Source organism: Phoxinus phoxinus (assembly GCF_949152265.1).
Source record: "Phoxinus phoxinus genome assembly, chromosome: 7".
In the NCBI taxonomy this organism is placed as follows: Eukaryota; Metazoa; Chordata; class Actinopteri; order Cypriniformes; family Leuciscidae; genus Phoxinus; species Phoxinus phoxinus.
Genome location: NC_136882.1, coordinates 35,654,143 through 35,671,243, shown reverse-complemented (window position 1 = coordinate 35,671,243; position 17,101 = coordinate 35,654,143). Strand labels below are relative to the sequence as shown.

The following is a 17,101-nucleotide window of genomic DNA, read 5'->3' as shown; positions in this document are numbered from 1 at the left end:
CAAATGTATGTCTAATTGTAAATGCTTTATCTCAGTGGGAAATGTTTAGATTATGAATGTATGGTAAACAACTGTCCTTAATTTTCCTCAATTTGAAATGATAGATCATTTTATGAATAGATCAAAAACATTTTATGAAGTGAAACGAGTGCTTTGTTTGGGCAACAACATAATTTACCACTTTATTTACAAAAAAAATGTGCGTTCGTTCACACAATAATGTCTACTCTCACATCAACACAAAACACATGCATTGTGGTGCTCTCATGAACGTGTGTTGGAGAATAATATTTTGTAAATAAAGTGGTAAATTATGTTTTTTTTTGCACAAACAAAGCACTGGCTTCGCTTCTTAAAATTGAGGTTAAACCACTGGAGTCACATGGATTACTTTCATGATGTCTTTATTACTTTATTGAAAGTGGTAGTTACATAGCTGTCAATGGAGGGACAGAAATCTCTCAGATTTGATTTCATTAAAAAAAGCTTCATTTGTGTTCTGAAGATATACGAAAGTCTTATGGGTTTGGAACAATATGAGGGTGAGTAATTAATGACAGCATTTTCATTTTTGGGAAACAAACCCTTTAATGTTATTTTAAAAATCCCTCCAGTTTTCTTTTTTCTTTTTTTTTCTAAATTAAGAATGTGCTCAAATATACTACAGCTATCTGTAAATTCATAAACACATTTTTACAGCATAAAACATTATTATCTGGTTTGTAGTTTTCAACATATTTTTACTGATGTTTCCATCAGTATGACAAGTAATTTTTGTTATCTTGGTGACAAATCAGCACAATTTGCAACAACAACGTAGAACACATCACAGAAAACTGAACATTTAAGTTTGCAAGGCATAAAACAAATGTACAAGATAAAATGTACGATTTTCAGTGGCAACACAAAACTCTCCGTCGTACATCTCTGGTCAACAACATGACAAACTTATTGTTGAGCCTGGGATAAATAGATGTGATTACTAACTAATAGAGTGTTTTTTGTTCTTTTACAATACAGTTCAAAAGTTTGGGGTCTGTAAGATAGAAAAGAAAAGAAAAAGAAATTACTTTTATTCAGAAAGGACACATTAAATTGATCAAAAGTGACAGTAAAGACATTTATAATGTTACAAAAAAACTTCTTTTGGACTTTCTACTCATCAAAGAATCCTGATTTTTTATTTTTATCATGGTTTCAAAATATTAAGCAGCACAACTGTTTTCAACATTGATAATAACAATGTTTCTTGAGCAGCAAATCTGCATATTAGAATGATTTCTGAAGGATCATGTGACACTGTCTGGAGTAATGATGCTGAAAATTCAGCTTTGCCATCACTGGAAATAAATTACATTTTAAAATCTATTCACATAGAAAACAGTTCTTTTATACTGATAATTTCATTATAATAATACTTCACAGTATTACTGTTTTTTATTGTATTTTTGTTCAAATAAATGTAGACTTATGTAGAGCATAAGAGATCTTACCGACCCCAAACCTTTAAACAGTAGTTTATATAAAGCATTTAATGCACGACAGAACCTTCATTTACACATTCAATTGAAACATCCTATCACTCATTGTCCACTCGTCAAAGCGCAATATCTCTGTTGTTCTGTCCTCCTTTCCAGCGGTTTCTCAGTTTACGCATCACCATGCGGATGGGCTCAGTGTACTGCTTGTTGGCCAGTCCCAGTATCAGCGGAATGACGGCCATGCTCCCGATTCCCGTACAGGACATGATGATGTACAGAGAGGAGCTTGGCAAGCTCACCCCGCTCTGCAGAGCCGTCACGGACATGAGTTGGTAGATGATATACGGCACCCAACAGACCAAGAACGTGAGGGACACGGCGGCCACGCATTTGGCGTAACGCAGGTTAAGCTGCTGCTCGTGGTCCGTCGGCTGCTGCTGCTGAAGACGGTCCACGGCCCGGTGGAGCTTGCAGATGTTCTGCAGCTGCTTGTGTGCGATCCACAACACCCGTCCCATCATGCCCACGATGGACAGCATGGCCGGCAGAACCAGTCCGCACACTTCCAGATAAATGAAGGCCTTGGGAAAAACCTGTTTGTAGGAGCAAACCTCATCCTCTTTTGAAGTGTTACCGACTGTGGTTGATCTCAATAACGTCTCGTTTGGGTTGGAGCTCTTGTTAGCATTGGGTTCCACCCAATTATTCCATCCAAAAGCAGGGAGGGATGCGTATAGCAACGGCGGGAGCCAAACTGTTAACAAGGCCAAGGGAAAGCAGCGGTGAACCCAGAACTGGCTGTGGTGGAGCGGGCTGACGATACAGAGGTAGCGCTCGTAATGCACCATCACCAGATTAAAGAGGAACGACAAGAACAGAAAGTTGGGGAAGATGTACATCAACAAACAATGCTTGAAGTCCAGATGCCGGTCGAGTGTCATGCGGGGAATGAAAGGCAGGGTGATGCCCGTGCACAAGTCGGCCACCAGCAGACTCAAGAAGAAGTAGTTTGGGGTGTTGTGCAGCTGCCGGTTGCAGGCGATGCCTATGATAATGAAGAGGTTGGAGAAGATGATGATTGAAGAGAGTGGAACTGTCAGATAGAAGATCAGTTTCTCTCTGCTCAGCTTGTCGAGAGGATCCATGATGGAGAGCTGTTCCCCACTGGACTAAACCAGACTAAACCTTCTCCATCCACAGTGAGAGTCCTGGAAACATAAGTGAAATATAGTAAACAGGTCTTGCCTATTATATCAGTTCAATTGCTTGGAGACATAATCATTCATCTCAGTGCTACCGGTTTGTTTTACTTCCCTTTTATATACAGTAAGACAGAAGGAGAGTTAACATCTGATCCTTCTGAAATTAATTAAAGGAATAGGTCACACAAAAAAATTAAAACTTTCATTAATTAACTCCCCTCCATTTCATTTCAAATTCATATGCTTTTATTTATTTCTTTGGAAGTGTTTTTTTTATAATGTCATTACTGTACCATTTTTAAATCAATAGCCTGAAATTCAGACTCTGAATTAGTCTTTTTTTTTTTTTTCATTTAAAAATTGTAGTAATTGTGTTGTTTTTCATTTAGTTTCTTTTTATATTTCAATTTAGTTTTTTTTGTAATATTTGTTGTAGCTTTTTACAGTTTAGGTTTTTAATATTTGTATTACTTGCGTTAACGTTTAATTTATTCCAATTAACATAAATGTTTTACAGTAGTTAACAATAACAACACTGCATCCTGGCCAAATTTGCCCATTGGCCTCTATCCATCATGGCCTCCTGATCATCCCCATATATACTCATTGGCTTCATCACTCTGTCTCCTCTCCACCAGTAAGCTGGTGTGTGGTGGGCGTTCTGGCGCAATATGGCTGCCGTTGCATCATCCAGGTGGATGCTGCACATTGGTGGTTGAGGAGATCCCCCCCTTCCATATGTAAAAGCACTTTGAGTACCTAGAAAAGCGTTATATAAATGTAATTCTGTCAGGACCACTATCTTCAAATACGATTGACAATTAGCATAAAGTTTGGATTGGTGGTATAGTTCTGGGCAAGAACTCCCTGCGTATCTATGCAGCCTAGCATGAATAAGAGCAGCAATAACCCCCCTTAGGGTGAACAGAACCAACATGAATGTATTGCAGATATCATTAATTCATTTGAATGTACAACATAATTAGAGAATTTTAGTCTGATTCAGGGGTAATCAGAATGCCAAATCCTGACTGACGAGAGGAGGAGCTGGGGATGGAGGAGGGTAATTCACTCCTGAGAAACGCAATAGCTGCTGATAATACTAAAGGAGCTTATATACCGGTATGTATACATTGATAGGCGTCATATTCCTATAGGTAGACGTGGATCAGCTGAGAGTCAGCTGATGCAATCTTGAATAACGTGACCTGCCAGAACTGACACTACGCTTGGTAGAGAGAGAGAGAGAGAGAGAGAGAGAGAGAGAGAGAGAGAGAGAGAGAGAGAGAGAGAGAGAGAGAGAGAGAGAGAGAGAGAGAGAGAGAGATCTCAGTCACTGATATATCTTTCTCGCCAGCGGAGCTGTGAAATTGCTGAAAGATTCTGCTAAAAAAAACCAGCATATGGGTTTGGAACTATATGAGGGTTGAATTTTCATGCGTTTAACATCGGATCAGTTTGAATTCAATATCTTTTTTTAGTATTTGACCTTTCCACTGGACAAAACATCTAGTAAATTGGATGTTTCTTTATCATGATGCACAATTATAACTCAAAATGACTCTACTTCTAATGCTGGAGTTGACGCAGTAAAGACAGAGAATGCAGATAAAAACCACAACCAAAGCTGCATGACCCCAAAGTATTAGAGAGAACATGTTAACCTTTTCATAAAAGCCAGTGCTGCACAATTGCATCCGGCTAATGTTTAAATATTCATATAGGTTCATGTTTCCATTTGGATTAAACAATGGTGGCATGACCGCTATCAAATGTCCATCACTTGCACCAAGCAAACTTTCCTTCTCATTCAAGGTGTAAATATACTGAAGTTCAGTGATGCTTTCTGTTGAATTTGGTCTTTAATTTTGCTTTTCCCTTTAAGATAATGATTCACTCACTAGAAATCAGCAGCACAAACAATATAGTCATATTACATTGATAACAATTACAGATATAAAAGTGAAATAATACAAATAGTAAGCCATTCTGATTTTTTAACTCAAATTATTACGTTGATAATGTAATTTGTAGGGGTGCACAGATATGAGAAATTTGGCCGATACCGATAATTCTTTATATTTAAAAAGCCAATAACCAATATATTGCCGGATAAATATAAATCCAAAATTTTATGTAATTTATGAAAGCCTGGTTACAAAAAAGGTTAAAGGTTTCACCATTAAAAGCCATGTCCCAAGCACACAATTATAATGTTCTCATTATCATTTTATGTACCCTATGACAGACTTGTGCTGCACATGTTGCACTTCACAGTATTATCTTTTTTGAAGTGATTCCTATCATATTTCAAGCAATTCAAAACCATCATGGCGAACAGTGCGCATCTGAAGTGTCTTAGCTGAGGGAAATCATTTCTTATTTATCAGCTTTAATATATCAGCCACATTTTCTTATCGGCCCGACAACGTTAACATTAAAAAATAACATATATCCGCCAATACCGATAGTGACCGATATATCGTGCATCCCTAGTCATTTGTAATGCAAAATTTGCTTTTGAATAAAACAAGTAATTTAAGTAGTGAAATCAGACTTTTGTTTCCCAGTGCACTTGAAATGAGGCAGTGAAACTAAAATAAATATGTCTGTCAAATACTCACCTTACAAATAATGTTAATCTTCATACAGTAGACTCGCATAAGATGTTCCAGCCATGTGTGAATCAGTGATCCTGTGAGTTTCTCTCACATGTGAACTCTTCTGTGTTCCTCTCCTCTCACCAGCATTTGCGGACGGAGATCTGAGTTGTTCACAGTAGTCAGCAGGATGCTTCTTAAAGAGACAGTGACCTCATTCTGACTTCAGCCGTGAAGCATCACAAGAGAGGTATTTCAACTCAGGAAGCAACAGTTTACACTCGATTTATGAGATGGATGTGGGAGGCATGGAAACATGCGATGCTGATATCCAATTGTATATTTCTATCATAAAAATAGTTTAATTACATTGAAGGGGTAGTTTGTACAACTAGTATAAACTAAAAAGAGAGTGTTGCACATAACATTCGTACTCCTATTATGCAGTAGAATATACTCTAACATTTTAAGTGTTTTTTTTAAATGAAATTAATGGGTTAGTTCACACAAAAAGGAAAAAATTGTAATTTACTCATCCTTATGTCATTCCAACCCTGTAATTTATTTTTTTGTTCTGTGAAACACAAAATGATTTGTTAGAAAAAATGTATGAGCTCTTGATTTACACTACTGTTCAAAAGTTTTAGAAAGATGCCTCTTATGCTCACTAAGGCTGTATTTGTTTGATCAAAAATACAGTAAAAACACTAATATTGTGAAATTGTGAAAAGGATCAGTGTCACATGATCCTTCAGAAATCATTCTAATATGCTGATTTGCTGCTCACGAAACTAATTATTAACTATACTTATAAACTTTAACTAAACTTTTGTTATAAACTATAATTATTATTATGAAAACTGATTTTTGTGGAAACTGTATATTTTAGTACAAATACATTTTCCACCCAGGATTCTCTGATGAAAAGAACAAGTTTATTTTAAATTAAACTTGAGTTTGCAGCATTAGTTTGCATTAGTTGCAGCATTATAAACGTCTTTACTGTCACATTTGACTAATTTAATGCATCCTTTCTGAATAAAAGTAATAATTTATAAAAAAAAAAACCCGACCCCAAATGAACGGTTTGAATGGTAGTGTATACTTCCAAAAGGGACAAAAGTACACCTTTAAAGTATCATAATGTGTAGCCGTGCACTATATTTCAAGTTTTCTGAAGCTATATGATATGAAAAATTAGGTTATTGTTTACATGCAAAATGGCAATTGCTTTCAGTGACTTCAAACCTTTCAGATTAAATTGAACAAAACAACATTAGGCTGAGAAAAATATGACAAAATTCGAAATGCTTGAAATGCTTTAGACCTTCGATACATCCAAACATTCTTTACTTACTGTACATAGTCTGCAAGGTCTCTACTGTACTCTAACAGCAGTGATGCTTGTGAACAACATTCAGTTTGCTGAGAAAAAGCAGGCGGGCGGCAGTCAGGCTTGCTTTGCCTGGTGCCACAGCAAACACATCTATCAGCCTCTGTCATTTTCCAAAGGTTCCCCTCGGATGGCCTCATCCCTGAGATACGCAGCGTCACAAGTGCAGAAACACACAAACACATTCAGACCTAGGAAAAACACATAAAAAGAAATGCCTGTGTTACGTAATTAAATGCGCATTGTGGGATGAGGGACAGGAAATGGACACTTGGACATTCTGTGGCTGTTTTCCTGAGTGGTCAGAAGTGAAACGGTTATGGATGGAAGACATCACTCATCTGATGTCAGAGTTGTCCAGACACCTGGACAGAAAGAGTTATGGCCACATAACAAACAGTTTCCAAACTTGCATGATTGTTGGAAGTATATTTTTTGCCATGTGAGAACATTTAAAGCTCTTAAAGGGATAGTTCACCCAAAAATGTAAATATTGTTTTCATTTCTGTCTTCTGTGAAACACAAAAGATAGTTTGGAACGACATGATGGTGACTAAATTAAACTATTCTTTTGAAAGGTTATTTGTTCATAGATATTTTAAAATTAAATGGTGCTTGTCCGTGGCAAACTTACACTCACAATTTAGAATACTATGTTAAAAAAATTAAATGATGCATTCTACGGAGCCCCTAAAGGGACACAGTGACGAAAAAAATAAATAAATAGTGTACTCTTGCAATTATACAGTTGGGTAATTATATTGTATATAATTTGCGGGTATCAGGGAGCCGCTATCAATGTGCAGGTTTTGAAATCGCTTTGAATGGACGCTCGCTTTTTACTTTCCCTTTCCAATTCACAATCACGCCTATACTCTGTGTAGGCAGCGGCGGTACTGACAACACACTTTACAAGATAAGATATTTGTCAATGAGAATCAGGATCCGTTGCGCACCAAATTTCCGTAGGCTCTGTAGAATGCGTTATTCAATTTCTGTGCCTTTCCGAATTCAGATGATGTGTTTACTGGCGCGAGGGCAGGACAACCTGTCACTCACATGAGATCGACCAACCCGATCTCACGGCAATTCGTACGAATTTTACGAGGTGGCTAATTCGTACCAATTCATACGACCTCACTCGTACGAATTTGTAAGTTTTTTGCTAAATCGTACATATTTTACGATTTGTCAAAATCGTATGAATTCATACGAATGACCTACCCCTGACCCCGCCCCTAAACCCAACCGTCACGTGGGTTTAGACAAATCGTACAAATTCGTACGAGTGAGGTCGTACAAATTCGTACGAATTAGCCACCTTTTAATCACTCGTACAAATTCGTACGAATTGGTTGTGAGATAGCGTTGGATCGACCAATTGCAAACCACTACCATCCAGTTGATTTCTGATGGACAAAATCAAGTCCTGTCCTACCTTTTTATTCCTGTTTGAGAAGCCATTTCACTTGGATACACGTAACAATAGGGAAGAAAACACTATTGCAACTTCCATTTCATGCTTAACTTTCATATTTTAGTAGAAACTGTGAATTTTTTTTTTAATGATTCTTTGATGTATAGAAAGTTCAAAAGAACAGCATTTATTTGAAATTAGTTAGAAATAGTTGACATTATTAAAAAATTTTTTTTTTAACAATTAAACATTAAAATATTATATAGCAAAATTAGTGAAAAAGTGAATATCAGTATTAAATTATCAGAGAAGCACCTTTCAGCGTCATGACCTTATAATGCCAAATTAAACTGTAACAATTCACCTGAAGACAAACATATCTCAGAATTTGTTGATTTAGATGAATGATATGGTGGAAATAGATTTTTTCAATTTTATGAAAATTAAAAAAGAATACCTTTTTTTTTTTTGTAACAGTGTAGTAGGCTTTACAGTGTTTTTTTAAACAATTGAATGCGTCCTTAAGGAACAAATATATTAATTTCTTTCAAATAAATAAATAACCAAGTTTAGGTGGTTACTGAAAAGAGCCCATTTCCAAATCTGTATATTCTGGCTCTATATTCCATCCTTCATGCAAGCAAAAATTGCACAATTACAGTTCTCACAAAAATGTAAGATAATTTAAAACCGTAATAACACATCTCTTCTCACTAAGCTGCATAAATTGAGGTATCAATCATATATGTTGCTGCATTTGAAGTTTAATATTTAGAGGAGTTTTTAATAGCTGAATGCTAGAGTAACACCAATCAATATAAAATATAAAGTAATATTCATATTTTATTTAAAAAATGGCTTCTATCTAGTACAAATAACCTAGAAAGTGTGAAACGATCAAGAGGTCCCCTGTCAGACAAGTTAAACAACACAGAGTTACACCGTGTGTGTTTGGCCTCAGAAACGCCAGGAGCACAAAGGTTGATGATCTCATCTCATAAAGCCTATTTTTCTTCACAGTAGCTTTTTCAGTGGAGCTCTGTAGTAAATATACGCCCAGGAGCTATAAAATGAGAAACATGTTTAACCACAAATTTTATACATGCCAAATGCCTCAGTGAGAAGCATTAAGAGCAGGAAATAGGGTAAAGGCCAAGCACTTCACGGCAGCCAAATGACTTTACCATGGCTTTTTGCAGTAGGATATACCCGTTTGACAAACACAAAACTAAGTAATTACTATAAAAAACCCATCATACAAAATATCCACGAGTGCAGAAACAATATATATCCTACCGTTGTCTTTAAATCATATGTTGGCAGTGTGTACACCGTATGCTTCAATTTTTGGTTTAAAAGATACTACACTGTAATGTCTGTTTGTAGTGGGTTGCACTTCCCTGCATTGCATGTGAATGTGTATTGCGTGTGTAGATGGTTGTTGGCTGGAGGTCACACAAGTTACAGAATTAACTCCCATTTTCTGATAATGATATCACATCTGTGATAAAATTATCATCAAACCTTTTTATGCTAGAGATTTTTACATTAAAGTGCATTGACCTCATTAGTGAAAATGTGAATTTATTTCTAACAGTGGTTGGTTATTTAATAGACTTTATACCCAAAGCATCTTAAATATCTTCAAGACAAATTTACTCAAAGGCAGTTTTTGATTTTGATGAGTGTACAGCACCATCTGGTGGATAGATTGAGTACAGCACCATCTAGAGCTGTGGTTCAAAACCAACGGACATTTCACCCCTCTCCGTTTTCAAAAATAACATCGTGCACACCTGTCAGTTTTCAGAAAAGTGTTTGTTTACACAGACCCGTGTATATGCCATCAAGACAAGAGCATGCCAAACCTGTAGGTGGCAGTGTAACAAGAAGCTCAAGCCCACGTTAGCCAATCAGAATCCTAGTCACATACTGTGACGTCGGCTGCCTAAGACTCAGTTTTTCTCAGTTTACAGGCAAACAAAGTTTACGAAAATCTCCAGTCTGGCCGGAGGTTTTAGAAAGAATCGTTTTCAGAGGCGAATTCTCCGAAGGGCACAAATGATAGTGATGGGCAGATTGAGGCTTCGTGAAGCAATGAAACAGTTGAACCAAATGGTTCATATTGTTTCGAGGCTTCGAATCAATCCGACACCCGTCTCCACGGTGACACCTAGTGGTCACTTGCAGGTGTTGATCCTGAAACAACCTTGACGAGCCATTAAAAAAAATGTGTTGTTTTTTTATTATTGTATTTTTCTAATATGTGAAGCTTGTAACCTAGGCTCCTCACTGTGCATAATGTTATTTTGGTCCTGCAAAATGAATATTAATAAAATAAATCAAGCCACAATGTCTCACTTTTTTAGATATTTTTATTCAAAAATATTAATTTCTCTGCTGTGGAAGGACTTAGCCTACTTCTTTTTTTACAGATAATTTCTCCAGCCTTTGAAAAAATCCTCACAAGAGACACTTGTTGCTGGTATGCAAAGACATTTTTTAGCCATGACATACAAATGAGGAAAGATTACTGCTCTCTCTTTCCAGTAAGTTAGTGGATCATGAGTTCTGGGCAAATACGCATCGTTGATGTATTTTTTCACTTCCACTGTGGCATCAGCTCCTCAAATGGTGCATCATGGATGATGTATTGTTGCAGTAGGCAAGCTGCCGATCACAATACACACATCTCACTTTATTTGGGGTTTCTAAATGGAAATGCTCCCACACCACAGATGTACGGCATCTCTTCTGGGGAGCCTCCATTTTATCTATCTATCCAAATCTATCTAGATATGTATCTCTAATCTATCTATGTAATTAGATATATGTATCTACAATCTATCTATGTATTTAGATATATAATATGTATCTACAATCTATCTATGTATTTAGATATATAATATGTATCTATAATCTATCTATGTATTTATATATGTAGCCTATCTTTAATCTATCTATATATGTATCTATCTATCTATTAATCTAGCTGTCTATATTTATATCTATGTATCTATTAATGTGTCACTATATGTATACTCTGTGCCTCTAGCCTATCAGTCAATGTGTTGTGTAAATTTAAATGTAAGCCTAAATATAACTAAACAAATCGCACTATAAATCTCACTATATCACCAAAAATCCGCTATCTCAAAATCAAACTACTCTCACAAAAACCCACGAGGTCAATATGCGTTAATTTCACTTTTATACAGATGTGCGCTTGTGTGGTCTGTTCCCGACCCTGTCAATCAAACGCTGATTCGGCGGATCACACCTGATGAAACACTTAGTGAAACATTTCGAGGCTTCGTTTGGCCATAGTCACGTGACATGGGTGTTTTGAATCACGCTTCGGATCAGTGTTTCGAATCATCTGCGCTTCGGGATCTCGCAAAGCTTCGGAACGACTGTTTCGCGTCAGCCATCCCTAACAAATGAAGGGAAATGTCTCCGTTTTTCAAAATAACCATGTACGTGTAAACGGGGCCTCAGGGAACCGAGTAAGTTAAATAAAGCAGGTAAATACAATACTTATTGTCTGTCAAAATGATAGAAATCACTTGAAAATAGTATTACTCAAGGTTCCAGTTAATGAACATTTTTGATTAAGGCAATATAGACATATATCAACCTACTACAGTGATATGTAACACGTCCCTATTATAGCTGCTGAAAGAATCGATCTTTTGTGGTGAGTAGAATAATGTCATCTCATTGCCTACCGTTTTACAAAATGCTTGTTTACTGTTTCACAGAAGTTACTCCAATAATTCATGCTGAGGGTAAAAAGGAGGATAAGGCTGTGGCTGTGTCCGATAACTTGGACTGTTGCCTCGCTGCCTTATAGGCAATGACTTTCTGTGTAAAGCACTTTGAATTGCCACAGTGTATGAAATGTGCTTTATAAATAAACTTGTCTTGCCTTGAACTTAAGCAGGTGAACGTGAATCTGGCAACGTTGTATTATGTTGGTTGTTGTTGTACATATACCATTTGGAAATTAATAGTTCGTTGTGGCGCTAAAAGGTTATGCTCTGTCACGTTTGCAAATAACATAGCTCCTTCATTAAGCCCTATACCTTAAATGTAATCGATAGTGTTACCAAAAGCAAATAAGAGATTGAATTTTTATTATGACTCATGTTTCTTGCGACTCTTATGCGAATGCTGCGTATCACAAATGCAATTAGCCTATGGTGCGTTCGCCATGTCATAATTACCGTAATTACAAGATTTCTACTTGTAAAAAACCTTCATGTCCTCATAGAGCTCGTAATTACATTTAGTAAGCTGTACATTTTCCACGATTTCCTACTTGTACCATATGACCGCTGCAACACCTGCAGATTAATTTGTCGCTTTTCCACTGCAGTTTAGTACCGCTTCAAACTGGGTGGGGTTACAGACTGATCGTTATTGATGAATATCAATATGAATATCCTCTTACGTCATCCGCTCTTATTGGCTTCTTCAACATTCATTTAGTATCTCATGATCTGGTGTCTCTCCACTCCCGTTGTAGCCTACACTGTAAAAAAAAAATCTGTTGTAACATGGTACTGTGCTTTAAATGCATTAATTGACAAATTAGTTGATTTTACTAGACTAATTGGTCTGCTAGAGCTGCACCGATTGATCGGCTGGTGACCGGAATTGGACGATTTTCACGTGATCGGATTATATCTATAGATTATATCTATTCAAATATAATTGCCGACGTGTGTTATTCAGACAAACATAGTAGAAGTAAGTAACTATAAAGTTTACTCTATTCTTCTCACAGTTCACCGGCCACTTTCTTGCATATATTTCGGGAGAAACTGATGAATTCACGTGCTGTAACTTAAATCCGACTGACAGGACAACATTGCGGCGCCCATCTCACGTTATAGATCAAGATTATTTATAAAGGTTTTTAAACGACCAAACACACTTTACACGTATTTGAGAATCTAAATATCAGATAGTTGATGACATGGTAAGCAAGAAGTTTGTGAATATTTTGAATAAAAAAGGAAAAGCAAAATAAAAGCGACACATCTGTCATACAGTGTTATTGTGCTGCGGTGTATCGCGTGACACGTCGCCTTGGAAACATTTATGGGAAGGATCTAAACTAATGGTGGCCTTGAAAAAACTCACTATGGTGGGTCAGTTAGAGTATTTTAAAGTCCCTGTAAAGGCAATTCTAAAAATAAATTCTAAACACATTATAAATGTTAGAAATGTATTGCTAAAACATATTACAAAGACTGTGAAGTGTGAAGTACTGAATTGTTGTGGATTTAGACCGTTTTCAAGATTTTGATAGCTTACTTTATGTACTTGCTGGCTTTTTTTATCATTCAAATTTGGCAGGGTGGCTAATAACAAATTTTTCTGTGGTGTGACAAACTCAAAACACATACTTAATTTAGACTTTACAGGGACTTTAAACTTACGCGTGAAAGGGTTAAAGAAAAGATAGAATATAAATATTTGTGTGTGCTGTAAAGTGGTTCGAAATTGTTTTATCGGAATCGTCTAAAATCGGTATCGCAGGTCAAACTCAATGAAAAATCGGAAATCGGAATCGGCCTAGAAAATTGTAATCGGTGCATCTCATTCTCTTAAGGTGAACCACTCAGGCCGTCAACATGACCCCCACACAACCATGGATCGTGGTCCATGATGATGGGACAATTTTAGTGGCCCACTGCACCTGCAAAGCAGGACTGAGCGAAGCATGCTCGCATGCTGCTGCTCTCATGTATGCTGTCTTAGCAGCGGTAAATCTAAAAGATGGACTGTACTGGACAGAGATGTAGAATATATCCTATTCATTCAATTCCATATCCTGCTAAATGAATTAATAAGTGTGTTTTACTGATCGTATGCTTCTGTTTTTAAGAAGTTGTTAAATAAAATATTTGTTCTGTATCAGCCATAAAAACTCTCCTGTGTGTCTTATTGTCACATAAAAAAACATAATAGACTTTGATGTATGGTTTGACACAACTCATAGATTTATTCAGTCGAACAACAGGAGGGCAAAGGTTACAGAGGGCACAGCACACTGTCACCATCTTGTACATTTGATTAATCCTCTTCCTCTTGTTGGGGGAGCTGAGGTACGGACATATTTTTGAGACAAAGTCAGTGTTCAGAGGGTTCTGGCTCTTCGCACCTGGTGAGACAAAGATTTCGTATGTCAAAAGTCAACAACATGTGGAAGAAATCTACCATGTCAGTAAAATAAACAATACTAGTATGTGAAGTTAATAATATTTTTTGTCAAAGTTAAAAAAAAATTGTACTGAAAAAAGTTTTTAAATGTTACATTATGATTAGAATCAAACCTGAACAAGATGTTACAAAGAGAAATGTTGGAGTATTTAGATTTTATCATTTAATTCAATCATCTGTTTTTAATATAATTCTACAATTTTAATCAACATTTTAGTTACTTACTGTAACGGAACAAAAATTTACAGAAATTTGTGGTGGTTCTGCATTTTAGTTGACAAATTATAAGACTTTTATAGCCGTACAAATGTATTCGTGTGTGTGTTTTCGGGCTATAATCTTAAACTGGTTCTAAACTTGAACAAATATCCTCAGTTTATGACTGATGTGATGATTAAACGATAAACTGACCTTTGATGATAAACTCATGCTGTTAGACAGTATATGAACCAATTCACACTGATTACTTAATACTGTTTGGAAAAATGTGTAGGCTATTATCTTTAGGTTGGCGATTAGCGATAGCGAGCAGCTACCGTTAGCTCGCTAACAATATATTTACATCCACTCACCACAGATAAAATGAGCACTGCACAGACGAGTGTTTGCAGTTGGTGTCCAGTCTCTCTTGATGGCTGGCTGCAAGCCACTGATGGCGTCTCTTTTCGTCCTCAGGTAGCCTGGAAAAGGATATTTTGGGGTCTCCTTTTTTGTTGTTGCACCCCACCGCACAACATATTGAAGGCATAGCTAGCTAGTTCCTTTGCGACTGACGTATCGATCTTGCCGAATCAGGTACTCAAGATGGCGGCAGACAAGTTTTAGAAGTGAGTGACATCAGTGAGGAGACGTTGGTGACATCATCTGATATTTAGCTATAGTTACGCCAAATCCAACTGACACAAATCCAATGACGCTGGTAGTGATGTTTCTCTCTTCAGTGTTTATACGTCACATTTTAATGTCAGTACGGCTCGCTTGAACCCCTTGAACCCCCCCTGTGGTTTGGGTTGAATTGATTGTAGAAGTTTAATGCCTAATGCACAAACCTGAAGGTTTGAGAAATATCACCATGGTAAGATTCAAGTTTAGATCTGTTGTGGTATTTATGCAAATTAGCACATCTGTAATTAGATTATGCACTGTTTGTCCATGTCAACAAACAATTTAAAAAAAACTTGTAATAATTTTTTTGTTTGTCTTGATACAAGTAATCAACTCAGTAATTTTGATGGTGATATTTAAAGGTTAAAATTTTTTACCCTATTCACGTGAGAAAAATAATGAAGAGGCGTATGAATAGGATATATTTGGGTCTTTTTCGGAACTTTCCTCTAATGGGATTCTTCAGGGCTTTTTTCCCCTTACTCAGGACATTGTCATGACACACACAATGGAGAGACAGCAGATCCAAGTGCAGTAAGATGTATTTATTTGGGGTAATCCGTAAAGCGTAATCCAGTCCAGGCAAGGGTCAAATACCATATAAGCAATCCAACAAGAATAACAAAATACAGGAACAGGCAAAAAACTAACCAGGAAGTGTGAGGACATCTAACAAGGACTCGACAACTAACACAGAAACAGCCAGGGTATATATACACACACAGATCTAACAAGGTGCACTGTAAAAAAAAAATTGTTGACTCAACTTAACTAAGTCAAGTCATCTTGTTGCTTTGACTGAGTTAATTTGAGTCAACTTATAGTGTCAAGTTTATGCATCAATTCGTGTTTTGAAGTGTAATAAACTTGACACTATAAGTTGACTCAAATTAACTCAGTCAAAGCAACAAGATGACTTGACTTAGTTAAGTTGAGTCAACTAATCTTTTTTTACAGTGTGATGGGAAACAGCTGCTTGTAATGAACTGATGAGTGACAGACAGATAGAATGCTGGGAATTGAAGTCAAAATGTGAAAGACACTGTGAGAACGAGGACCTCTAGTGACAACCCAGGGAAACACAACCAGACACTGTGACAGACATATGGAGGATACAATATCAGTTGAGTTTGATTCTGTTGCAGTGGCGGTCTTTCAAAGAGGGGAAGCTCATTTTCGGCCTACATCATAAAAATGGTCCAAAACTTCCATCAAAATATGTGTATCGTGATTGTCAAAACATTAGGTAATTAAACAGAATTTTTTTAAGTTTAGTAAAAACATGTTGCAATGTTTACATGGTACAATGATTGTAGGCTACTGATTTTATTATTGCATTTCAATTCAATTTTATTCTTTTGATTTGATTCGGATCTTGATTCAATATCGATTCATTTGGATAAATATTAGGTAGCCTAACTTACATTAAAAAAAAATTTCAAGAAAAAAAATAATCTAATGTAATGCTGTAAACATACAGAGAGCCCTGTCAGCTGGTATTATTATTAAAGGTTAAATAACAACTTAAATTAAATATAATACAAATATAATATAAACATGTCATACAGTGCACATATTTAGCAAAATACTCCTCTCTGTAGCAAATTTTTCTAGCCAACTAACGTGCAATGGTTATTAAATGGCTTTCTTGATCCTGAGGTAACGTACGTTAAACCCTGGTTAAACCTAAACGTTGTGCCATTTTTCTCGAGCTGTTTTATTGACCTCTTTCCGCGTTGAAAAACACTGATTGCTCGATATTAAGTATGAGGCATATACATTTTGGTAAGTTGTACTGGATCTTTCAACATGCTGATTCGTGTTTATTTATTATTTACTAGTAGTTGTAAAGAGTGAGAGATGATCTGTCACGTCACATTTACAAGCGCTAA

The 17,101-nt window shown here is 36.4% G+C and overlaps 1 protein-coding gene across 1 annotated transcript; it reads right to left on the bottom strand.

Annotated features, from left to right (window-relative positions):
- Positions 1-373: 373 nt before the first annotated feature.
- On the bottom strand, positions 374-5,527 carry gpbar1 (G protein-coupled bile acid receptor 1). Its single transcript, XM_079617960.1, has 2 exons — positions 5,308-5,527; positions 374-2,689 (listed from the first exon to the last, which is right to left on the bottom strand). The coding sequence occupies exon 2, from the start codon at positions 2,624-2,626 to the stop codon at positions 1,598-1,600; it is 1,029 nt and encodes a 342-aa protein (XP_079474086.1). The 5' UTR covers positions 2,627-2,689; positions 5,308-5,527; the 3' UTR covers positions 374-1,597.
- Between the last annotated feature and the right edge of the window lie 11,574 nt (positions 5,528-17,101).